General features: G+C 42.4%; 1 protein-coding gene across 1 annotated transcript in view; it reads right to left on the bottom strand.

Annotated features, from left to right (window-relative positions):
- Window positions 1-724: 724 nt before the first annotated feature.
- THSD7B (thrombospondin type 1 domain containing 7B) overlaps window positions 725-26,335 on the bottom strand; it is a 259,051-nt gene continuing 233,440 nt past the window's right edge. Inside the window, 11 exon segments of the mRNA XM_031057310.1 lie at window positions 725-1,894; window positions 3,602-3,689; window positions 7,011-7,203; window positions 8,167-8,249; window positions 9,295-9,390; window positions 9,480-9,653; window positions 9,998-10,157; window positions 15,158-15,303; window positions 21,619-21,736; window positions 22,195-22,310; window positions 23,703-23,844. Coding sequence (XP_030913170.1) covers window positions 1,813-1,894; window positions 3,602-3,689; window positions 7,011-7,203; window positions 8,167-8,249; window positions 9,295-9,390; window positions 9,480-9,653; window positions 9,998-10,157; window positions 15,158-15,303; window positions 21,619-21,736; window positions 22,195-22,310; window positions 23,703-23,844 — 1,398 coding nt within the window. The 3' untranslated portion in view covers window positions 725-1,812.

Here is a 26,335-nt window from a genome sequence, read left to right on the forward strand (position 1 = left end):
GGCACCAGATCATTACTCCCCTTGTAATTCTTCCTCTGTAGATGTTACTCAATGCTTCACCACAGGGCACTCTGGAAAAAAGATTTAGGATCCCAGTGTTACTGGGAAACACCAGATCTGCTTTATATTCCATAAACAGTTATAGCTGTAAGGTGGAAAGCAGGGCCAGCAGAACATCTTCAGGGCCAGGCATACATGAGACAAGTCCCCTTCACAATTCCATCAGCCTTTCTTTGTAATGAGGGAAGAGAAAAGCCCATTCCTGACCCTGCCTTAGTGGCACAACACCATCTCAACTGGATGCTGCAGGAGCAATGCTGGGTGGGTGGGATCCCGACCTAGGGAAGGAAACCTGTCTACAATTCCATCATTTTTTCAATAAAACCATAACATTCAATCCACTTTACAAAGCTGTGAGTAGCAACATGACAAGATGAGCAATGCCTTCTGCCCCAGCCTTACCCATCTGCTGTGATGATCCAGGTACCTTTGGAAGGGGAAGGTGCTGGGCTGGTAACAATTCTTCTCTTTCTCTTCTGATTATTGGAATGAGCAGCAGCATTGAGTTAAAAATAAGACCAAGCATTCTCCAGACCTGCAATTATTCTCTCGACTTGTACTTGTCTGTGCTCTGTCTCTCACTAATCACTGCAGCACAAAATAATGCCAGAGGAGTTTGAGATCCGAGGCCAATCTCAGCTCAGTAAATGACTAATAACACAAATCGTTTACACACATTTAATTTGACATACCAGAAGCAATTTTCTCACTCTCTTCAGCATTTTATTTGCTTATAAATACAAGTCAATACCACAAGATGGCACTTTCTTACTTGCAACACACACTATTATAAACACTTACCCTCTCCAAATGTTCCCAGAATTTTACATGTAACTTCTCAGTGGTTCTGAAACATTTAAAAAAGCAAGACTTTCTACAAACTGCATTTGTGTTTGATGTATATTAAATGAGGTCAGGTAATTAAATTCAAAAAAAGGAATTTATAAATATTTCAGATAAGAAAATTTAAATACAAAAGCAGAGTTTGTTTTAATTAAACTGAATTTAAACTGGCTATAATGTATCTACATGGTTTAATTTAATTTAAAATCCTTTTTAAACAATCAAACCCTTTAGCCATTCATCAAAACACCTATCTACTCAGCTCTTTAGAAAATATTCTTGGTTAAGAAACCACCTATGCTTTTTCATAACAATCCTTATTCTGTCCTGTAGGTGGAAATGAAGCAAAATCATATTCCAGACTAGAAAACAGGATAAGAAGGAAGAAACTTTAAAAAACCTGATAACTTCAGACACTTCAACTCATTCTTCCTTGCATTTCTCAAAATACATGATCTGGTTTTAAAGTCTTTGAACGAAATGTAAACACTAGAAAACTCATTGTTGAAGTATGTGAAGAATAAAGAACCCTGCACTAATATAGTGCATAATGATGCTGTGTCAAACTTGTCATTTACAGTAAATGTCACAATTTCCTTGGGATTGTCATGCCTTTTTTTTCAACTAATTCCTTTTGATGTCTGTAGATTCTCTCTTTCTTTTTTTTGTTATTCCCATTGTTCAACAGGAAGGGATGTAGTTGCTGTTCTCTTCAGAAAAGTTTCACAAGATCCAAGTTTTTTACTCCATTTTTTTTCTTTAATTGGCAAAATTTTCAGCTTGCAATACTTCTGTTCTGCCCAGGATATTATACATCAGGAGATTCCTCAAAAAACTGAGAAGTCGGAGAGTTCCAAAAAAGAAAGCAGTTAAGGCAGTCGATGTCTACATTTGGATTTCTTGTTTATGTTACATATCAATGTCTCCATCATAGGCCAGGGTTAGAGGCTTCTGCTGTGGTGGAGGGCTTTGATGCTGCTTCGTTTTTTTGCTGCAAGAAAAGCATTTCAGAAATAAAATTACAAACTGTAACAAGCTCAGGAACATCATCAACCCCCAAACTTCAATTTAAAAAATCAACTTTCCATAGTGGCTACTGAATGCTGCAAGTGGGTGGCACTACAAGGCCCTTCTGGTGCTTTCCTGTGTGTGGTATGGACACACAGCCTGCCAGAAAGGAGCAGCCAGCTGTGCTCCCCATCTGCAGAGGAAATAAAGCACATTCGTCTCCCATCTCTTCTCACAGATGACAAAACAAGGAACACCTTGCAGAAAAATTGGAACATGAGCTGTCTGGGACTGGGATATTCTCATTTTTCTTTGGCATGGTATTGAAGCAACAATAATTATTATTGAGAAATGCATTTCCTCAGCAGCCTCCAAGTGATGGAGAAGTGTGTAATGTTATTTAAAAAATCCTCTGTATCCTCTGCTGTGAAGCCACAGAGAAATGGAGCTACATGGCTTGGAAAATAAGGGAGCTGCAGCTCCTAAGCTGCTATTATTTGAGCTTTTAACCCAAGAGAGAGAATGAGAGATAGAGTAAGAGACAGAAAGGGAAGTGGAGGAAGAGAGGATGGAAGTGGGCAGTGATGCTGTCAGGCCATGGCTGCAACTCTCTGGTTGCCTGCCCTGACTGGACAGGGCTTGGGCCAGCTTGCACTGTGAATGTTTGTAAGCTCAGGCCAAATCCCTGGGAATTACAGGACACCTGGATGCTTCCCCCTTCTCCCTTTCTGTCCTCCCAGAGGCATCAATGGCATCCCAAGTACTCCAAGCAGGGAGGGCAAGGAGAGCTCTGTCAGGCCGGGCTCACCTCCCCTGAGCTGCAGGAGGGCACACACCCTGCACCCCCAGCAAAACCCCAGAGCCCAAAGGTGCAGATCTGGTACCTGGCCTTAACAATGGCTGGCAAGAGCAGCTTTAGACACAGGACATGTTCTCACCAGATGTATTCACAGCAAAAACCTATTTAGGGATTTTCTGAGCTGTAGCGAACAGCCAAGAAACCACAATTAACACCAAGAGACCCAATCTCCCATGAACTCCTAAGCCATCTCTGAATCCATTTATCTTCCTGGCATGCACAGCCCTGGCAGCAGCAAGCTCACAAGGTAATAATGCACTGTGGGAAAAATAATTTCTTTTGTTTATTTTAAACAACCATTTCATCAGATGCCTCCTACTTCTTTTATTGTGGGAGATAAAAATTCCATAGCACCCTTTTCTCCCCCATTCAGGATTTCATAGATCTCTATTGTATTCCCACATCAAACATCATTTTTCAACTGCATGTCCCTACTCTATTTAGTCCTTCCTTGAGCAGAAGCCAGCTCCTTGTTCCAATCACTCTCCTTGCCTTTCTTCAGTTTTACTTCATCTTTTTTTGAAGAATACAATAAAACCTCTTTCTAATCCCAGCAGAAGTCTGAATAAATATAAGGGCCTATTGATAACCAAAAATAATTCTTTCCCTGCATGGCCACCAAACTTCTTCACAGTAACAGCTGCTAACATTTACAGTTTGGAGAGTTTTAATTACTCTGAGGCAGGGGCCAAATGAAGGCAGTCCAGCCTCCATCCTTTGCTGAAGCCTTGAGCATTAAATGCCTGCAGTGCAGTGTTGTGGGGTATCTTGGATTGTTTAAATAAAAGCAAACTAGCTGTTATTTAAGGACAGAATACCTGCCATACTCACCACATCAGGTAGGATGTAAAAATTAGGAAAATGATGATGAAGAACCCTCCAGCTGATACTCCATATACCCATATCTTCAGTTTACCATCTGTTGGAAGACAAGGAAAAAGGACAGAGGAAGAAGAGGAGAGAATAAAAAACTTTATTCTAAGATACACAAAGTTTTAAGAGATCAGTTAAAGAGAAATTAGTAGCAGCATTGATGGGGAACACAGCAGGGCCTGGCTATAATTAATAAACCCCATATTTTTGATAGGAAGACTTCTGAAAAAATCCCTAATTTTAAAGACAAAACTTTAATGGAAAGGAGCAGAGGCACAGGGTAATTGGGATACATTCCCTCCAGAGCCCAGTGGCTGGTCTGGCAGAGGCAGTTCAGTGCTGAGCTGACCCAGACAGACACAGGCAACACCTGATGTGTTTAGCTGAGGGCTGAGAAGGGAAGGGATTGTTCTCTATAAATACTTGGGGGTCAGTTGGGGTAAACACCAGCAAGCACAATTGGAAAAGCTGCTTAGAACTGGGAAACACTTGGGCAACAAATGGGAATAAATTCAGCTTAGAATAAAAACAAGAATAGGTTTTGTAACAGTAAGAGGGATAAAGCTGGAAGAGCTTTCTGGTTGGGGCACAGAGCAGCAGCCAAAAGTGGCTTTAAGACAAGGTAAGGCTGTGGATTGGGCTCTTTGGGCTGCAGTGACCCAGGAGCCCTGCAGGAACACGTGGGCTCGAGTCTGTTCAAACATTCCCTTGTCTCAGAACACTTCACTTGGACAGCTCCTTAATTACAAGCTTTGCATTAATAATAACAGCAATTTTGGAAAGATCAATATTTCTCTGTTCCTGGCTCTGTTTCTGGCTGCACAGCTTTCCTTGCAGGGAGCAGCTTTGGTGCTTTTCCACAGCAGCAGTCTGAGCTGATTCACATCAGCAGAGCTGCAAATACACACTGCAGGCAGGAACAGGAACCTGTGCTGTGCCCACAGACACGGTTTGACAGAGGCCATTTCAAATCCAGTCAAGTGAGAGGGACAATCACTGAGCCTGGTTTTCATTTTATGTTTGAATGACAAATTTTTTCAAAGGGAAACACATTTAATCAGATCCTATTCTTTCTCATTTTTCTTCCAGACTTTGGGGAAAGGCTGAGTACCTCTCACAGATTTTTTTCTGCTCCTCAAAACACTTGCAGACTATCTCCCATGTGAGAAGAGCTCTGGTCAGCAGGACTGGCCTGGTTTGTTTGAGTTCTTTTGCTGAAGTCTAGGTTTGAAATTTGCTGCCCTCTCACCTGGAGATGGCCAAGAAATACTTAGCAATCCTGCAAAGGGACTGTCACAGCCCCATAAAGGCATCACAGCATGTCTGCTGTGAAGGCAGCTCTGCTCTCCATCCCCAGCAGAAAGGCACTGGACCATGTCACCTGACAATTTAAACAATGCTATTTAAATTGCCTCTCAAGTGGAAGAAAAGTTTCTGTACCTGAACTCTGGCCTCTCAGAGTGCAGTTAAGAGAGGAAAAACACAGCCTGATTTGAAATCAGTTCTGTGCACTCCTGTGGAGCGTTTATAGAAGAATAAAAACATCAGCCTCATTTAATCAAAATAAAATTAGTGTTCCCAACTGTTAATGGAAAGGGAAACTACAGATAAGCTGGAGAAGGCGCAGGTACTTTGATTGACCAACACAATGTCAGGGACTGTGGTGCTGCAGGGTGTTAAATGCCATCCATACAGACAGCTCTCACCACAGACCTGCTTTCAACAGCAGAACAGGGAAGTAACAGTGGTTTCCTGGCTCAGCCAGCAGTAACCACTGCAAATCCCCAGGCCAGTGAGCCTGAGAGCCTCTTTGAGAGGAGCAATTACACATTTTGTCAAAGGGGAGGGTTTTGAAGAGCACTAGGCTTGAGCTGGGGTCTGAGGAGCACATAGAGACTGAAGAGTTAACTGCAGGATGCCACAGGGCTGGTGACACACTCAGCACACATGGGGCACCTTTATTCCCTTCCCATATATTGTTTCTATAACATTTCTGCTGTAAATTAGGCAACACCCTGTTCTGTAAAAGTGCCTCTGTTAATGTTTCTGTTGCACACCCTGGGTGAGAGCTGTCTCACAGGTGCTGCACTGAGGTAAAGCCCTCCAGAAGCTTTTAGTGCTGCAGACTCAAGTGGTGATTTAAAAAGGGAGTACTGCAGCATCTACCTACACCTCCCTCCCTTTTTCTAACCCCATAAAGGTACCAGGCAAAGAGATGATATCCAAGTAAGACAGCCTACAGAGAGCCAGGGGTGTTGACAAAAAGGCAATTAACCCCACACCTGTGACTCAAACTGCAGTGAACTGTGTGGGTGAACTAGATGAAGGGCTTGATCGAAAAGCAGCCAACTTTAAAAGGCTTGGGACTGAGCTCTGTGAGCCCAGAGACTGTCACCGCAAAGGTTAACCACTGTCTGCAAATCAAATATGTAAATGTAACATTCAAAGTGTGATCACATATATCAGACAGAATTATGGCTCCCTGAACCCCCTACCAGAACCTTTCTCTACATGTTTTCTAAAGTCGCACGTTCATTAGGAACTAACTGCAAACAAATGCAATGTCAGGTACCTGAAGAGGGGGAGGAACTGCACTGCCAGTATTTTATAACACGAGGAGAACAGATGCATTTCAGTAAAACCTGATGTGCCTGACACATTTGCTTCTCATTTTTAAAGTCCTATTTGCATTTCAGAAATTTGTTTTGAATGAATTCATCTTCAAAACAACAGTCAAAATGGGAACCAGATATTAGAGCAATGGACCAGTCTGGGCACATGCAGTCTGTGGTTCCAGCTGGGAAGGATTTTGTGCTATGGATGTCAAAGATCCACCTGGGATGAGCTGCTTGGGCACAACAGCTTCAACAGCTTGTTTGCCTTTGTGGGACACTTCTAATGCTGTAACTTCGACCCTCAAGACTAAACTGTACACTTTCTACCCTATTCTTTTCATATGTTTTTGAAATATGGCAAGAAACAACCAATGTTTTCTTTAATGAAATCTTAAGCACTTTCTGCTCTGAAAATTCTGAAGCACTAGTGATCAATATCTTTCCTAGGCCAAACATATTACTTCCAGAAACATCATCAGATAATAGCTCTAAACATCCCCCCAAAGCACACATGAGCATACTTTTGGAAAATATTATTCCTTCATTCTGTCTTTGCTATCTCCCAGCATAAGAGACTGTGATTCCTCTGTACAGGCACAAAGGCATGAAAGACAGCACACGAGCTGGAAACTGGGAGGTCGCTCTGCAGCTCCCAGACACAATCTCTGATGCTATCATCTACAAAGCTTGTACCTTTCCTCTACAGAAACCTTCTAAAGACAATCTATTCCATTCATATTTAAGTTTTTCACCTGGATTAAAAGGTTGAATAGACCATCCTTTGAAAATGTCATGCATTTTGGAGTTGACAGGTTTATTTTTTCCGGCAATGGTCTTAACATCAGCTTTCTTATCTTCTAAACCTGGTACCTTCACGCAGTAATCCAGGAGCCCATTTGATCTCATTACTTCTGTGTATCCCCGCTCACAGCCGCAGACTCCTCTCTGGCAGATAAAAGGGAATTCAGCATTAAACCAAGCACTGCCCTCTCACAGAACAGTGCACACTGCAGGGAAAGCTTGAACAAACTGCAACGTATAACCTGCACACGCAAATTCACCACCACCAAACCAAACCAGCCAGCAACTGGTACCTGCGAGCCCGTCTCAGTACAAAAAAGCACAAATACGTTTGGGGAATTGGTTGAAAAAGAGTCAGTAATTACAGAGAAGTCCAACATATAAACATTTTCATCCCAACAGGTTTAACAACAGGAATCTGTGGCAAACTCCTCTTGCAAGTAACAATTTTCCCACTGACCCTGCTGGGCAATAGAACAGACAAACCAAAACCAATCCTCCTGCAGACCCAAACCCTCCTCACATGTTTCCACTCCAGTATTTCACAGGGCTATCTAAAATGAAGCTTTCTTATGACCAAATGTCCATTACCCTGGTTCAGACTAAGCAGTTTCTTCACGAGGCTTTTTAGAAGTCTGTGGTTTGCTAAATAGATACTCAGTTTTCTGTATTTCTATTTTAAAATGGCTTTTTATTATTGTTTTGATAAAATTGATAAAATTGTCTTATATCTGCAATGTCTGTCTGAGGGTCTGATACTCTTGATCCAAACAGGTGATTGATGCTCCTTTAGCTCCTCTTTAACAAAAGTTTTAAACAGTCCCTTTTCTAAAGAACAGTACAACAGCACTCAATTAAAATTAAACCAAGAGGTTTAATTTTAAAATTAAAACCAAAACCCCTCCACTGAGCGAACCCAAACTTGCAACACCACACCGTTTGTGCAGGTTCATGGTTTTCTTTCAGGATGAAATTCCCACAACGTCCTCGAGGTGGTACCATGGACAAACTAAACTATTTTCCAAGTCCTGGAATGCAATCTAAGATGCAATCTGATTAAATCTTGCAGAGCTAATTTCCCAGCCCCGTTCTGCAGTGAGCAGTTACCTGTGTGCAGTAGGAGAAGGGTTTTCTGCACGGCGGGCTGCAGTGCCGGACCTCGGCAGGCTTTGTCCGAAGAGGACACCCTCCTGCAAAAGAAAACACTGAGTGCCTTCACGGGCACGTTTCAAAATGTTTTTGTCATAGATCACCACAGTGTAAGAAGTGCTTGCCTGCTTATTTTATATAGTTAAATACTAGTCTATTAAGCACATTAACATAATATCTGTAGGCATCGCATTAATTAATTTGCCTTAACAAGGCAGGGAATTATTATCATACCCATCTTGTTAATGGAGAACAGAGATATACAGATTTAAGCAATTTGCCATTGGCCACATTGGCAGTTGGGGACAGAATCCAGAATTAGATGCAGATCTTCTGTGTCCTCATTAATGGCTTATCTACATAAAAAGACATAATCCACATAACGCCCTTGCCCATCCTCACTTGGGAAAGCCTGTGCTTCTATAGGAATAAAAACATATTAATGGGTTCTTAAATACTTGGCAACCTTTGCACATAAGACTTTTGTTATTATCCTAACTAGTCATTATAAATAGAACTAGACATGAACATCTGCGTTTTCCTTTCCACTCTCTCCTCATTTACCCTGTGCATATTGAAAGAGATCCCATGGACATGCAGCCCTACTGCCTTTGTCAATCTCACGGAGCTTCAAAGTTCTGACCATGAACTCCCCTTTTCATCCTTCACAGGTAGAATTTATAGGAGACTCCTGTGTTTTGAAAAGAAGAGGAGGTACAGAAGATGGGGTCTCTACCACGCGTGTGATGTTCTCTTCTCCTCTTCACAGTCACAGGCAGGTTGAACTGAGGGCTGTGCAAGCCAGCCCAGGCACCCCTTTAGAATGTGCACACTCATTTCTTCCCATGACCAGCCAGACAGTAAGGGCAATTAGCCCAAATACTCCTGTGCAATATGTGTGTGATGCTGAGCTGACAGCAAGGCTGGTGAGCTCCCACCCACCTTCCTTACACACAGAAATCCAAACTGAAATTCTGGAAGAGCAAAGAAGGATGCCCAACTCCCTCTGAGCAACAGATGCAGAAGCAGAAAAGCCTCTGTGGAGACATTTCACTCACAAGTATGCAAGGCCATGTGGGGACATACCTGTGACATTGATTCCATCCGAGCGCTGGCACCACACCGTGCGCACGTTGTCCCGCCAAGGGCTGGTCTGCCACAGGTAGTTGTAACACTTCCCTCCTGCAACACCAACACCAGTTACTCCTCACCTTGCAGCCAGCCCAGGACAAACTCCTGGTGGGCAGGGAGCAGAGCTGTGACCCAGCTACCTGAGCAGGGCCGTGTTTCCATCTCCTGTCCCGAGCAGCTCTCCCGGCTCTCTGCAGCCTGCACCATGAAGGCTCTGGATCGAGACTGGCGCCCGGTGGGCTCAAAGCTCCTGCCACTGATGCAGGTGAGCTCACAGGAGCTCCACTCTGACCACTCTGTCAGGTGGCAGTCGCCTGCACATTGAAACAAGAAATCACAGGTTTTCAAAAAGAATTAGCCTTGAAGGGTAAGGATAAGGATAAGGCTAACCTAAGCATACATCAGCTTTAATATCCCTAGGATGTCTCTCTGTAGTAAACAATATTTGGATTTTCTGCTTCATGGCATATCTCATTTTCTCAAAAAACAAAGGAAGACTTTCTTAGATGGTCTAGGAACAGCAGACTGAGCATTTATCTGATCTGCTGAAGCACAGATTTGTGCTACAAGGCCTTACAGTACTCAGAACCATGGGAGCATGTCCACCTCAGACAGCTACCACAGGCAGAAAATTCACTGTGACCTTCCAAAGCCTTACCTGGGCAAGGCACAGAGCACGGTAACTGCAGCACACTTTCTTTCGATGGTAGCTCACCACATAATGCATTTTCTACTGGTTTGGATGTAGCAGAAACTGATGCATCATGCACTACACACGTGAGGTTGCGGACTTGCAATCCATCTCCACACTGCCCACCCTAGGGGATGGTGAAAGGGAACAGAGGCACACATCAATGGCTTAGCAAATGACAGAAGAAACACAGTTGATTCTATATGAAAAGTTTTCAAAGATACAAATTTGGTCTGCAACAGTATCCACAGTTATGAGAAGACAGATGGAGATCTCCTCTGTACACCTCTCCGCAGAGGTTGGAGGCAGGGGCAGGGCATGAAAGCATATCGTAGTCAAAGGTGTGGAAGAGGATATATTCATAAAGGATTAATATCATCTTTGAGGTCTGCCCTTCATGCCTTTTACTCAAATTAATGAATTTACTGATTCTTAATTAGTGCCAAATTAGATGAGCACAGACATTTTGGGCTTCTCTTAAGAAGCCAAGACCAGGGCTTGCCCATAAGGAACAGACATTTCTTCTACCCTCCTCTGATGATACAGCCCAAGAAGAGGACTCACATGATTTAAACCCTGCAACAGCAAAAATCCTTACTGCACTGTGGGCTGTCTGTGTCATGTTCTAAAAGGAGTGACCAGATCTGGAGCAGAGACCACCAGTTCATGTCACACACTCTACCAAAACACCCAACCCACCAGCCATCACCTGTCAGCACTAAACTCCATTTGAACAAGAAAAAGGAGGCTCCATGTGGGCTACTCCATGCTCATCATCCCCGTCCTGAAATACCCTGGCAAGCACCAAACTACTGAAGAGAACATCCTTTAGTGGAAAATCAATATTCCTGGGCTAAAGTTATGATCAGGGACTGAGGATGCTCTGAGAGATGAAGCATTGAGGCTATTTCTGGAGAGTGGAATTGTTTCATTCCCATCCGATGAAGACCAGTGATGCTGTTGAGGTGCCTCATGTCTGCATGATGCCTTATGAACGCGCACCCGAAGCCTCGTGAAAACAGCACTTTAGAAAAATTCAGTAAACAAAACTCAAGAAGAAGGAAGAAACATTGCCTTTATATAACCAAGGGAAATGCTCCTTTGGATTTCTTGGCAGTGGATTCTTTTAAAATAATGGACTTCATCTGCAGAACAGAATGGCTCCTACTGAGTGCATTCATCCAGCAGCAGGTTTGCTAGCAGGAATCTCAAGAACGCCTCTCCTGCACACACCTGGCAGCTTCTGCATTCTCTCCCTCCTTTCTGTGCAGATCCACAATAAAAAAAACATAACTAGCTGGATTTAGAGCAACTGCTAATCTAAAGCATCTTAAAGAAGTATTAGTGTAGATTTAGTGTATGCAGCCAGATTCCAGGTTTTTAACACAGTGTTTCACTTTAGTCTGTGTGTAACTTACTGTTCTAAATTACTGTTTCACTGCAGAAACTTCTGTTGTGGTCTGAGATTAATGGTGTGTGAAAAACTCATGCAGCTGTCCACTGGGTTAGAGTGCTTAGAAATGGCTGGTGGGAACAGAAGATGAAGGGAGAATATTCTTGGGGGAAATGGGCACTAATCAAACTGCAGTATCTCCAGTTTGAAGTGACTCAAAGAACAACTAAATGACTGGGGAAGACAAGAAGAGTTTTCAAAAATATACTTCTTCTACAGACAAAAATATACTTCTTCTACTTCTTCTATATAATTATTTATATACATATCAATATATAAATAATAAGAATACTGAGAAATAAATAGGTCAAAACAATAAATTTTTTTCAGTATAACAGTTTCCACTATAAAAGGCCACAGGCAACACTCTCCATTTTTCTATCATACTATATTGGAGCTTCATTCATATTTTCTAATGTCTAGAATAAAAAAAAAAAATACAAAACCCAAACCTATGAATTCTCAAAACAATCCCAAAGACAAAGATTTGTTTTTTAACAGTGGCTCCCACCTGCTTTTTTTCTTTCAAGACCAGCAATGGGTATTTTCCAACCAACTGAACACACTTAAAATGTCACCCTGTCACTTACAGTAGGAGATGCTTTTTGGTATATCTGAAAAGGTCTTAAGCAATGCAGGAGCACTGCATTAACTTCCTTATCATCTTCAAAATTATTCATGTCCCCAAAATTATACATTTGAAGATCTAATCAACCGGTGTGGAACCAGAGAAAGTTTGTGCCAGCAATGGCACACTGAGGATGCAGGGAACAGCGCTAATCAGAGGAGAACTGCCAAGGAAACCATCACATATTCAATTCAGGGATCAATTCTCTGTTGTAAATGCTCTTCTCTGGAAGGTGTGATCCTCTGAGGTTTGCCTAGGACCAGGATTTGCCTCTTGTGTCATGATCTCCTTGCCAGAAATATGTGGGAATTTGACTTCCACAAGGGATTCCTGCCATTTGTCTGCAAAAACTCCCATGCTGACCCTACTGAGAACACAGAACCCATGGTGGGTTTCCCCAACACAGGATGTATGTGCCCCTCCACCAGCACCTGCATGGAGCCTCCACCTCTCACCCTGCTGATCCTGATGGGAAAATGAGGAGAAGGTTTACTCCTCCTGTGTTGGACAGTCAGGAATCCCTGGAGTTCAGTAACACACTAATGTAAGGCAGCATCTCCACCAGCCTTCTCTCCATCACATCTGATGCTTCCACATAGAACACCCTAACAAGACAGGAGTAACAGCCCTAATGAGATGCTTCACCCAGATGTGCCTTGAAGAAAAGTTTTCCCTTTTTGGCTTTTACTGGGGTTCATGTGTTCACAATTATTTTAGGTAAAGAGTTGATTGGGCAATGCTTTCACAGGTTGATGAGCATTTAATCAGGTAAAAGTCACTCTAATGAGGGAGTGTTGTGTGATCACATTTAAGGGAGTGCTTTTAAAACCATTAGAAAGGAAAGGTTCTTAGTCTTTTTAGGAATGTCAGCCAGCTCGTGTTTGATAATGCCTGGCTATTCCACTTATATTCCCTTAATGGAAAAAATAATGAACAGTGTCAGACACTGCTAATTTTTTTCCCTTTTTTTTTTGAGCTAATCAGAGTAAACCACTTCAACTCTAGGAGGAAAATTGTCCTGTAACCCTTTAAAATTGGATGTACTGAGCAGTTCCTAAGTTCTGCACCCCTCTGAATGCAGGGGAAATGCCCCATGCTGCCACAGGTGTGCCTGGGATGTGTGCAATTACACACTGATTTCCATACTGTGACAATCAGCAACACGGAACACCTAGCAGGCTCTATTCCTAACCACAAAGACACCTCTAATTAGTCACATGAAGTCAATTTAGCATAAAATAGTCCTCCTACAACTAGGAATTGCAGTCTCAGTTATAATACAAGGAAAAAATATTTTAGCCTTATAATTAATTGTCCCATTTCTATTATTACAGGAAGACACTTTCACACCATGCATTATGGCTTTACCATACGATGCTTTACCTTATTTCACAAAGCATCCTTGAAAACAGGAATTCTGAAAGCTTTCTTTAGAGCACAGGCTTAAGCTTCTTTTCGGGTAAAGCACAGGAATAAATCACCCTGTATTTATGAACTACATTTAATTCCTAAGCACCTCATTAAAGAGAAGTGAACATGAATAGAATGGCTTCTCTCCAAAACAAAGCAAAGGGGAGAGAAACTGCTCTGTGGTAATTGAAGGAGAGAAGCAGGCTCTAACTCACTGAATGCAGGGATGGTATCTGGGTTACTGAACGCTGTGATTACTGGCTCTGAGCTGAAATTTAGCTGGGTTTGGGATGGGCACACTTTAATCTGCACAATGTGTTATTTATCTGGAGTAAGCCACAGCCTTAATTCAGCTTCCCTACTAATTTTTTTATCAGCTATGGTTGAAAGTCTCTTCCTTGATGCTTAAAAGAATCTGCTTATGTTAGCTAGACAAAATATCAGCTGATGCTATAATTTTGTTCTGTTTATGTTATACATATGTTTTACACATTTTATACATGCTGAGTACAGCACATATAAGGACCATATTCACATTAGCAGTTGCAATGAGTTGTTGATTAGAGAAAATATAAATATACTTCTGTTTTTCTGATCCTGGACTGTCACAATCCAGATTTCATTTGTGAAAACCTGAAAAAAATCTGGGTATTTATTATGCTACTCACAGATTCACTTCACATCCCTCCACCACTGAGAAACCACGTGGGTATTCAAGGCACTGGCAGAGCAGAAATCACAAGGGATATGTGCCTTTATGTGCATTATTGGCTTCAATCTCCTACACAATATAATGTGGAGAAGCAGCCACAGATCTGGCCCAGGTCTTGTCCCCTGGGACCAGACAGGGCTCTATTCCACCACACTTCTCCTGCCTCCATCTCACCAAAGCCAGATTTAAGGAGGCTGATAAACCTCATTGTGAAAGATTCACCTCTGCTTAAACTGGGTTACCAACTAATACGTTTTAATATTGGAAATGTGATCTAACAGATAAGGAGAGAAGAAAAAGCATGGAGGGGAAGAAAAAGTCAATTCAAGCTTGATGGAAGTCATTGCCAGTGAAAAAATGATGACCCCAGTGCTGAGCAAAGGTGGCAGGCATAGGGACAGCACATGGGAACTGAATCCAGACATTTTTAGATCATTAAAAAGATAGCCAGGGTAAGGAAAAAGTAGAAACCAGCCCTTCACACAATAACTCACACTATTGTACTGGAGACCTGGGGGGGAAGACCTGCTGTACACTCCTTCAAAAAAAGAGGAAATAAAAAAAGATAAAAAAGGCTAAGCTGTCTTGATATCTAGTGCATCTATTTTCTTGTTAGAGATATTTTATGTAATTAAATTACAGGTCACCATGACTATGCCCAGTCAAACACATCCACTCCATAAATCCCCTACAGTAATTCCATGAGCTCGCAGTACTTCAACCCATATCACCTCTCATGAATGGCTGCTGATGGTTGGAAGATGAGGGACAGGGGTTCACCACTCCTGAACTTCCCCCTCTTCCCTGCAGACCTCCACCAGCCACAGACACACCCTGAGCCCACGACCAGCAATTAATCCCACAAAGTGACAATGGATTTTGCCGTTGACCCCGGGCAGGAGGAAGCTCTGGAGAAATTCCTACCTGGACCGTGCAGGGAGACCAGGGCCCCAGCAGCCAGCTGTAGCAGGGCTTCACTGGGCAGCTCCTGTGCTGGGTGAGCTGCTCCGGGCAGGGTCTGCCCTCGCCCGCCGCCCGCAGCACCACGGAGCGCCCACGCACCATCTGGCCTAGGACAGACAGCACACAGCCAGCAGAGACACAGCCAGGGAGAGAGAAAGGAGCAAAGAAAGACAGATTTTGTAATTTATCAGCATTCCTGGTTCATTTCCCAGCGCTAAAATCTGTTAAAAAAGCAATTAATTGGGAAGACTGTTTGGATAATAGGGATGCGATTGCTAAGTCTAAGAAATGCGGTCGCTGATATTTTCAAGCACACTTTTTAAACATGGTTTTGTATGTTTTCCAAATATAGTATTTGTTTATGCAACACATTTAAATACTTGACTAGATCCTGATTATTAAATATGACAGGAAAATAATTCCTATGGCAGCAGCATTTCTACCATTACACATTCAATATGTTTTCAGAGATTTTTAACAAATGAAATTTTCTTTTTATGAGCAATTATGTGGACCTAATTTGAAAACTGCAAACACTGTAGTGGCTATTACCGTCCATAACCACTTCTACCATTTCCATTAAAAAACCTATTTATTATTGGTGAAAACTTCTTCAGCCACTGAATGGAAAAAGCAATTATGGTACTACTTTTGAACTAATAAAACTGAATATATTCATTAAACTTACAGCAATTCCATTTCTGCCTCCTTTGCTGTCCATTTATGTCCAGGAATGTTTTCACTCAAAATGTTTCAATTAGAATTCCATCTCCAATTAAAAAGAAAAGTGGAAAAGAAAAAGCCCTTATGCAGTGGGATGCAGAAGATTGTGCTGGGGATAAAATTTCTGCCCTGTCTTTCAATATGTGTGGATTTGAGTTAAAAACTGAAAGGTCTGGGCAGTAAGGGCAGACAAATACAACAAGGCAGAGGCAAGTGGTAATTGCTAAGCCAGTGCAAAGGAAGAGATAAGGTGCTGTGCTGGAGCTCTCCCTTTTGGATCACCGCCCTTCAGCTGCTTTTGTGAGCAGAGGGGAGTCTGGAGGGGGAGCAAACACCCTGCAAAACAGGGAGGCTGCAATATCCAGCCAGATCCTTCTCCCAGCTATTTATGCACATGATTTTTAATTAAGGACACTGCAGGTGTAAGGCACCTGATATCTGTCATCATGACTATCCACAGAGCAAAACATTCTAGCAAATAAAAATGAAAAGCAGACACACATGGAAAAGGCACTGATGGATAACTTAGCAAGCTCTCTTACCTTTATTCCCTTGCTCTGACCCACTGAATTCTGTTTTTAAACACATTAAAACCAATTTTAAGACTTCTTCCTTTTCCAGTTTTAATCCCCCAGACCTGGGGAGTTTGTAACAGAAGTGGTGATAAAAGCTGTTACCCACATGACTGTGCCTTCAGCCATCACAGAATCACATACTTAGGAGGTGGAAAAAATCCTACCAGCTGAGAGGAAAGGAAGGAGGAAAGGAAAAAGGAAAGGAGAAGGAGGAGGAGAAGGATGGGAGAGGAGAGGACAGGACAGGGAAAAGGGAAAAGGGAAAAGGGAAAAGGAAAGGGAAAGGGAAAGGGAAAGGGAAAGGGAAAGGGAAGGGGAAAGGGAAAGCTCCTGTTGTTTCCTGGGAGATCAGAGCAAGGGAAGAGGAATCTCCCAGCCTGCTGCTGGATGAACACCACAACAGCTCTCCCCAGCCCAAATGGCCAAAATTAGCTGTTCCCTCCTCCTCAAATTTGCCAAATTAGTCTTAATGCTGAATGCTGAGTGTTGGTGAGCAATAGAAAAGGCTTTTTGGGGAACAGTGGGAAGCCTGTGGCTGCAGGGCTCTGGGGCACCCTGCCAGGCACCAGCTCCATGCATGGAGCTAAGGAAAAGGAGGTCTCCTAAGGTTAAAAGATCCAATTTCATTAGAAGGGACTTGAAAGCCTGAAGCATTCATCAAGCTATTTTAATTAACTAAATAATTTCCTATCGTACACTCTGTTTAACATGTTTCTAGCAATATGTAAATGGGAAGATCATTGAACAGAAAGAGGAATTAACAACTTTTCTTCCCATTTTGGTTTCCTACAGTTGGTTATCCAAACTACTGAAATTCACTACAGTCCCAGTGGTCAGGCTTGACTCAGTCTATCATTTTCTTTTAACACGGTGAATGAATAACTGAAGAAAGAAATTTCATTGAAACCTTTCTTTGCATAATGATTGCAGTGAGTTTCTTAAGGTTCCATTTTTTTTTTTTTTTACTTCAAAAAAATTATCTAGGTGCTTGATTACCACTCAAGTAGCAGAAAAACTCCATTTTTTATTTTTTAATGCCTTATCTTTTGCTGCCTATTCAGAACAGAATCTCACTGCATCTGAAATTAATTTGTTTCCAATACAAACTCTAGAAGAGTTAAAGCAATCCTAGTTATTTCTTTAATTTTCCTTTGACTTTTTCTCTAATTTTCGAATGAATTGGCCACATCTCTGATTCCTCTGCTCTGCAATGTTATGTGATACAAAAGTGTGCTGAAATTGAAAAGAAACATTTCTTCATATCCTCAAATTAGTTTTGAAAGGGAAAAAAACAAAAGAGGCCAGTCTTGTTAATGCTGGTCACTTAAAAATCTGTTTTGTGTCAGCAGCAAGAACTGCATCTCAGGAATATGGGATTATATTTTTAAATCAGAAGAGTAAGATAATTTTTTACCCCCCAAAAAATTCTTGCCATTACTTGCACTTTATCTCCACAAAGTGATGTGTCATGGTTGAAACCAAGAAGATTCAAATTCCTGCCACATTTCATCCCAGTCCCAACGACCAACATGTTGTAAGCAGTTCAGTGAGTTTGAGCAGAGCACACAAAACACAGCTCTATCAAGGAACCACAAGACCACAGCAGGGACCAAGTTACTGAAATAAGCCCTGGAGGTCAGATTAGGTCCAGTCACAAGCAAGTGGGGCAGGGGATAAATAAGGCTTTTCATCCCCTTCCCACTGCCAGGCCTCCAGCAGCACTGGGGCATCCCAGCAACATCTCCCACTGCCAGACTGGAGCTTGCCAAGTTTGAGTAGCAGGGGAGAAAGCATCACAAGGAGTTCTTCTTCAGAAGGCAACACCAAAAATATTTTCCCACATTGGTGATGATCCATGGAGGAATACACCAAGCAAATTTTTCTGTAGTGTGCATCCTTGTGCCCCTTCAATCCCACAGGTCACTCTGGTGCTGGGATTCACATCTCTGCAGCCTGCTATGGTCCTGGGGGTCTGAGGACTGAGTAAGGAATAGCAACATGGTAAATCCTGTCATTTATCTGATAAAGTCAGCTTTGTAAGTGGCAAAACACAGCTGTAGGTGGTTTTATACAGTTTAGCAGTCCTGCTGGAGACCTTGAGAGAAGCCATTGGGATTGGAAAACGTTTATGTAGAAAAATGCAGCATCCTCATGTATTCATTTGCCTTAACAAAGGAAACTCAATTTGCTGGGGATTATCCTTACCAAACATCTTTCCAGTAACTTTGGTTCAGGCCAGGGAAGCATCATCCATTAAAGCAGTTCCATGCATCTTTTCATAGCTGTACAGCAACTGATATAAGGAACCTTATCTATAACCCAGTGTCAGCCTAAAGCCCTATCCAGCATCCTGAGCAGATGCTGCCCAGAACTACAGCTGCAACAGGCAAACATCAGTTACACATCTCCACAGGCTCAGCACAGGCAGGAAAGAGAGATCTGCTTTATTCATCATCATTCATAAAAATCAATATATTAGCCTTTGGCTGCTGTGCACCACGACTGTGTTAGATGCCAGCACCACATGCACAGCAGCATCACTTCATGTTTAAATGCATTATTTCATAAAATAACACCTGAGTGTTACCTCACTTTAAGGTACCACCCATTAAAATATATCACATCAAACTGTTACTGGAAAAAAACAGAATAAAGATGTTAGCAACAATCCTTGAGTAAAAAACCAGGTGAAAACACACATCCAGCAACACTAAATTTTGACCTGAATTATATTTAAATTATGTTTCTCTTTGAAGTCCTTTATGGTGCTTCTGCACACTCTCCAAAAAAAGCCAGAAACGCAAAATATTGTTGTGAGCTGACCCAGCAATGCTGCATTCCACTTGCTGTGAGTTATTTCTGCACCTAAGCCCTGCATTTTAGCTGTACCAAACACTGGGCAATTACTGGCAAAGGGAAGCAGTTATGAGTGTTTACTACAGCCAATTCCCACAGCTCATTTGTTGTCATCCTTTGTTTTTTCCTATCTAATTTGAGGCTCCATCCTACTCCCACAAATGCCCTTGAGAAACCCAGGGTGACTTCAAAGGTGTCACAGTCCATGACCCTTCTGGCTGGAAACCTTGCTGTGTTCGTCTGAGTGCACAAGTAAAATCTTCTCTGCTATTGTTATCATCCAGGAGTATTTACAACCCACTGGCACTCGGTGAAGCAGCTGGAGTGACACTGTCTGTGCTGTTGGAAACACACAAGGGCCACCACCACAGGATTGGTGCCAAGGTCACTCCACCAGGGATGTTTGGTCCAAAGTAGCTCCACGCTCCTGAGTTGATAGAGCAAAAGTCAGATCAGGACTGAGGCTGCAGGAAAAGAAAATGTGTGCTCTGAATAACCTGGATGCAGAGCACTTCCATTTCACTGATGCTCCTGCTTTGGCATGAGGTTCAGAAGTCTCTTGGGTCCTTGCAGAGTTGCCCAAGTGGTAGAGAAGGACTGAGCAAAACTTGGCTTCTTCATGACACAGTTTATAAGACAGTTTTCCTGGCTGCTTAGCTGCTGAAGGTTCACAGAAGAGTATCATCTCCAGGTTTTAAATCCAAGCTAAACAACAGCAGTAGGACAGTGGCCTGTACAAGACAGCTCTCACCAGCAGCATGGCAGGGTGTGATCTTTGAGGATCAGGGATGACCCATAAACCAGGCTGAGCTTGGGCTTGACTGTGTGGTTCAGGCAGCCTCATTGAGGTTTGGCACCCAAAGCCAGGACACCCACTGGAAAGTCTCTTTCAGGAAGGCACAAATGTTTCCAGCTTTCCCCTGATTTAGGACATGAAGTAACTCCTTGTACTCATTGGCAGCTTTTTAACCAGTCTTTGGAATTTGCACAAGCATTTCAGGATCAGAGGCTGAATACAAGACACATCTTCACTCCAGTACCTCCTTTTGCAAACTATGCAATGTCAGAGCTCAGGATGAAAAACCTTCAGGTACTATATAGAGTGAGCTGCTCCTTGAGCATGCTAAAAGCCAGAAAAACATTGCAACCTGCTTTTGTACTGTACTTTGTTTAACTTAGTAAGTGATAGAACACTCAAAAAATTAAATTAAGTTTATTCAGCAACACAAGCATTAACAATCCAAAATGGATTTTAAAGGAAAAAAAAAATTTGGAATTAATAGTACTCCCAGCATGTTGTTGTTAAAACACTGTCCATGAATTATTCATTTCTGTTAAGAAAGCACTACTTCACAAATGGGCTAAAAGCTCAGCAAAGAAAGAACAGCACTAATCCAAATATTAAGCTTTTTCTGTAACACACTTTGATCTCTGGAATCCATCTGAAGGAATCATTTTATGGAAGTTAAGAGCTTTTTTCTTTTTGACCTTAAGTGAATTTGATTCAAATATACATTATGGCTTTTGAATCTTAAAGACCATTAGCTCTACATCTAATGCACATCAGAGGCCTGGGAAATAAAATCCCAAGCTTATTGAGAATAAAAACTTCAATGCATTTCCTCGTGTCAATACTCAAAGGGTATTTTAAATCACATGAGTTGAAAAAGGTCCTAATCCTTTCACTTTTTGTATGCTGGTGAGCACTACTGGCTATAGACAGTCTTGCTGAAGGTACTGGGGTCATGTAAGTGTTAAGGGACCTGTGGATGCAAGATGGAGACAGAGCCATACACTAAATGATGAAAAATAGTCCTTGTGTGTTTTCCTCAATAGGATACAATTATATTCCTAAAAATTACTTCACCAGAGAATTTGTATTTACTTATTAATCTCTTCAGAATCTTTTAACACTGCCAAGCTCTTTGCTAGCTTTACATACTCCCCATCTCTGGGGTTAACAGTTGCTGTTACTGAATTATGAGAGTTTGAATTAATCAATAAATAATGCTCCAGACATCTGACTACTTTTTCCCTAAGCTGCATTTTTCACTTTAGAGTAATTTGAAAATAGCCTGCTTTTAAGCACCCACCACCTCAGGACCCTGAGAGTGTCCAAAACCACCTCTGAAGGATTCAGGTGTGGCTCAAGGCTCTCCCTGAGCTCTGCACCCCTACTCAGGGACTGCCTGAGCCCACCTGGGCCTGTGGGTGCAGTCTGTGCTGCCTTGCTGAGCTGTGGGGGGCAGGGGACAGGCAGGGACTCACCGCCGGCGCCACACGTGTGGGAGCACTGCGACCAGGCTGACCACGGGGAGAGCTGGCAGTCCACGGCACACCCCACCACGCACCGGCTGCTCGTGGGCACGGGCTTCTCCAGGTGCAGCTGTGACAGGGAACACAGGCATCAGCTTCCCCAGGCCCCAGCCACCTCCTGCCACAGCCAGGCACCCAAGCAAGAGCTGGCAGCAACTCTGCAGAGCACCACCATGGTGTTTATGAGGAGCTTTCCCAAGGGTGCAATGGGGGATTGTGGTTTCAGTGCTGAAGAGTTTCACATCTAAGCATCCCTCAGGGTTTGGGTCTCATTCCAAAAGGACAACCCTAGATTTCCAACAGCAGGACACAATCCCCTCCCTGGTCCCCAGCTTTGGGATGGTGCAGGGTTGGTAGCCATGGCCTGTGTGTTGGAGTCAAGGAGCGACAACACCCACGGACACCCCTCTGTTCCCCAAAGCCCCCAGCACCATACAAAACCTTTCCACCATTTATGGGGAATGTCTTAGCGTGGATCAGGAGGCCCCCATCCATCTGGAACCCCAGGGTGTGTCCCAGCCTGCTCACCCTCTGGCACAGCTGCATGCTGACCGTGGCCCCGTCGCTGCGCCGGCAGCTCAGGAGGCGGCGGCGCTCGCCGTGGCCGCAGGGGGGATTGGCACCCAGCTGGCACCCGCTCCAGCCTGCAGACACAAAGCAAAGGGTGCACTGCTGCAGCTCAGCTTTACACTCAGCACAGAATCATACAATCACAGAATGGCTTGGAAGGGAACCCTAAAGATTGTGTAGCTTCAATCCTCTGCCGTGGCAGGGACACCTGCCCCTAGACCAGGTAGCTCAAAGCCCCATCCAGGCTGGCTTTGAAGCCCTGAACAGGGGTGTTACCTTCACCCACAGCAGCACTTCCCATGTCAGGGCATCCCACAGCCAAGAACACCTCCCCACACAAAAGAAAGTTGTTCTCAGAGCCAGGCAAGCCTCAGAGGAGACACGCTCTCTCCACAGTCCCATACCGCATCCCGTGATGACACCGCTACATCAGAGTGCACATGCTGAACACTGATAAAGGCTATCAGCTCAATCCACTTGGCACAGGTACAAGGCTCTGTTGTCTGAAGTAAAATTCCACTTTGATAAAGCAGCTGGGGAAGTTTCTGAAGGGGAACTCTGGCTTAACCTGTTTTTGTCTCCAGGAAAAGCTATCCATTATTTAAAACTAAACTCTAATAGTCATGAAATAAAAGCAGTATTTCTAGTGGAAGGAAATTAATATCTTATTAAGTGTCTGAAATTATGTTGGTCGGAATACAACTAAACTGAAATAAGCTTTAAAACACCATTTAAAATAAACAAAAAGCATAACAGAAGCCACTAAAATTTCCATACACCACCAATAAATAAGAAGGATGAGAATAAAACCTATTACTTTGTGTCTTCCACCCCTGATAAACATGAACACATAAATGTTCTGCATTTCTGAAATGTGATGATAAAAAAGGCATCATCCTGCTGCCTGTGTTTCTAGGGCTTTTATTACAAACAGGCTGAGTTTATATTCATATATTTTATCTTGCTTTGTTCTCCCTTCCCACCAGCTCCCAAACTCCTCTTAGATCTCTCCTCTGTATGCCTTTCTCATTTATTTCAGCTGGTCAAAACAAAAGGAATTTTTCGGTTTTGTTTTGTTCATTTGTTTGCAACAGAACCAATTGCTTCTAAGGTCCTAAATAATGCATTTTGGTCTGAATATCCTATGCCCACTCATATAACTCATATTGCCTTCAAAGCAGATTTCTGTTGGTATTATTGGCTTCACCAGAACCACACAGATTTAATTGGAATTTTGTAATTAATTATGCTGATAACCCATTGAAAATCCCATTTAGCATGCTTTATTTCCAATGTACTCGCAACAACAACTTAAATACAGACATTGTGCATTTGTCCACTAATGTGTAAAAATGTAGGCATGTAATTAACTTTATTGAAACCAACAATGTCAAGACTTTAACCAACACCACAAGCAAACATAACTAAAAGCACATACTAAGGGTATATTGAAAATTTGTACTTACCTGTTAGGTTGTACTGGTACTGGAAGCAATTTTGATTAAGAATACATGGCTTCATTTGCGAAACTTCAGGGCAGGGCTTTGAACTGACAGGAGACCTCAGCACTTGCCGGGTTCGGGTTTGCATAATATTGGGGTCACACACCTGGACAGAGAAGGGATGGACAGTACAGAGACCCCAGTAAATCACACAAACATCACTGACCCCAAAAAACCACACAGACACCACAGACCAGGGCTGTTCACACACATCCACGGCCACATGGAGGCAGGATGCAATCCCACCCCTGTCCTAACTATACTTAAAAGCACATGGAAGAAAAGAAATATGGTTCAAAGTTAAGAATCCAAACTCATCCTTTATCCACCCAGATTTGGCTATTTTAGCCCTGCTATACTATATTTTCCATGTTTTTTGATAAAGATCCTTGGGGACATTGGGACAAAGATTGTGCCACTTTGCTGTGCCCTGCTTTGCATCTCCTTCCAAGGCTTCCAGTAAAATGCCACAGTACTGAATAACAGGACAGGATTTTTGTCACAATTAATGCATTTTTAAGTAGCATCTGATGTTACAGCAAAGCACTCATTTCAAAAAGGACATTTGTAATTGCATATCAGTTATGATGCTGACAGGATGAGGTGACTTTTCAGAGATACCAAATACTGATGTCCAGCCGCCTATAAACCAGGATTTGCTTGTTTATATTTTCACAGGAATATGAAGCAACCGAGGCAGGTTTTCATTTCTATTTGTGCATCACAGGCATAAAAACTGTTTGTTTTTAGCAGCCCTTGATCCTCACTCTCATAGCACTGCAGCACAGAGCTATTCTCCCACAAGCCAGTAACAGGAATAGGTGAGTGGAGCTGGTCACAGCAAACCTAATGGAAATAAATCCCTTATTAAAAGTATTCACCACCATTTATTGAACAAGATGACCCATTTAATTCCTAACAGTTTCTCATTAGGATTGCTCAGGAACAGCAAAGAGAACAAAACAAAAAAATCCCAGAACAATGCACGTAGAACCACATTTTCATAAATGCTTGGGGATTTAAAACATGATTTTTCTACAAAGTACTATAATTACAAAAAATAACTAACAGTTTAAAACCACGGGCTTATTACCATGCAACAAACAGCCTGCAAACACTGAACACTGCACGGGTAGAAGTGTGGATAATTCCTGCATTGTGAATATTAAAGGGAAATTTAATGGCCTTGCAGCATAAATCTGGATCTCAGGCTGCTGTAAACTGGATTAGCTGCACAGATGACAGCAAAACTGAACAGAATAAACATCAGAACAAATGGGAAAAAAGTCTGTTCTGGTCTTAAAATACATTGTCGGGGCCTATTTCCTTATGTTTACACTACATGAAGGAAAATCCATTACATTTTTATTGCTGACACACACCTTGTCAAATCATTTTAAATGGTAATCTTATTTGAATACCCTTGGTCAGCTAAAATACCCAATTGTTTCTAATTATCTGAAAATTAAACCTATGCTAAGTGTTTACCAATAGTTTACTGCCTTTTTCACAACTAATCTGATTGTTCATTCTCACAACTAACACTAATAACTTAAATGATTTGCCAATAAAGCAAAATGACTAAGGAAAAAAAATCAAAGCATGTATCTCAGCAGCTACTCCTAATTAATGTTTCTCTGAATTATGTTACCAAGGGGGAAAAAAAAAATCAATGGATGCTGTGACAGAAGCTGTCTGTGCCAGCTCAGAAAGACCAGCTTTTGCTCCCTTTAAAATAAGAACCTGCAGACAGAAAATATGCCTCATTTGTAGATAAGTAAATTCTTTTAATAAAATAGCATTTTTTCCCTGTCTAGCACAGCCCCCGTTGTGCTCCATTATAGGACATTGCTGCAGCCCAGTGCTGTCATAGAGCCCCAGAGCTTTCCTGGCTGGCAGGACCATTTTCCCTCTCAGATTTCCTCCTGGTAGGCAGCAGAGCAGTCTAACAGGTCAAAATCTATCTGGTGTTTGCCAGGATCCAAACAAACAACTGGTTTGCTGATGCTCTGAAGCCAGAATTCTCACTGTGCTGATGAGCCATGGGGCTCAGAAGCCAGAGCTGATGCAATAAGCCCCCCACTTTTACTGGTTTTGAATAATAAGGAATGTCTGTAGGAAAAGCATTCATTTAATCAAGCTGAGGACATGGGAAACATACAAAAATTCGAAGTTGGCAAACTGTAACTAATATCCTGTAATATTATTTGTTGAATTTCTCTTAACGTCAATTGAGAAGTCAATTTAGTTTTATAATTGATTTTCTGCCCTTGCTCTTTCAAGTTAACCATGTAAAAAACTGAGCCAAATATATATGGAACTGAGTAAGCAGCAGGAGGGAATGACTTGCAAAGAAAAAGATGAAAGCTGGAATTTTCAAAGGAGCAAGAGGGAGCTGAGTATCCAGCTACCCTGAAATCTCAATGGGCTTGGGTGCACAGTTCCTGCAGGACCCCTCCAAAAACCCAGGCTGGAAAAAAAAATCAAATATTTATGGCATAGCAAAGGTTGGGGAATGGATTGGCGGACTCGATGTTATTAGGGGATGCAAACAGTGGAAGTAAAGAAGAGGAATTGTTGCCAGTGGAGAGATGCTG

Source organism: Geospiza fortis, unplaced genomic scaffold, assembly GCF_000277835.1.
Source record: "Geospiza fortis unplaced genomic scaffold, GeoFor_1.0 scaffold112, whole genome shotgun sequence".
In the NCBI taxonomy this organism is placed as follows: Eukaryota; Metazoa; Chordata; class Aves; order Passeriformes; family Thraupidae; genus Geospiza; species Geospiza fortis.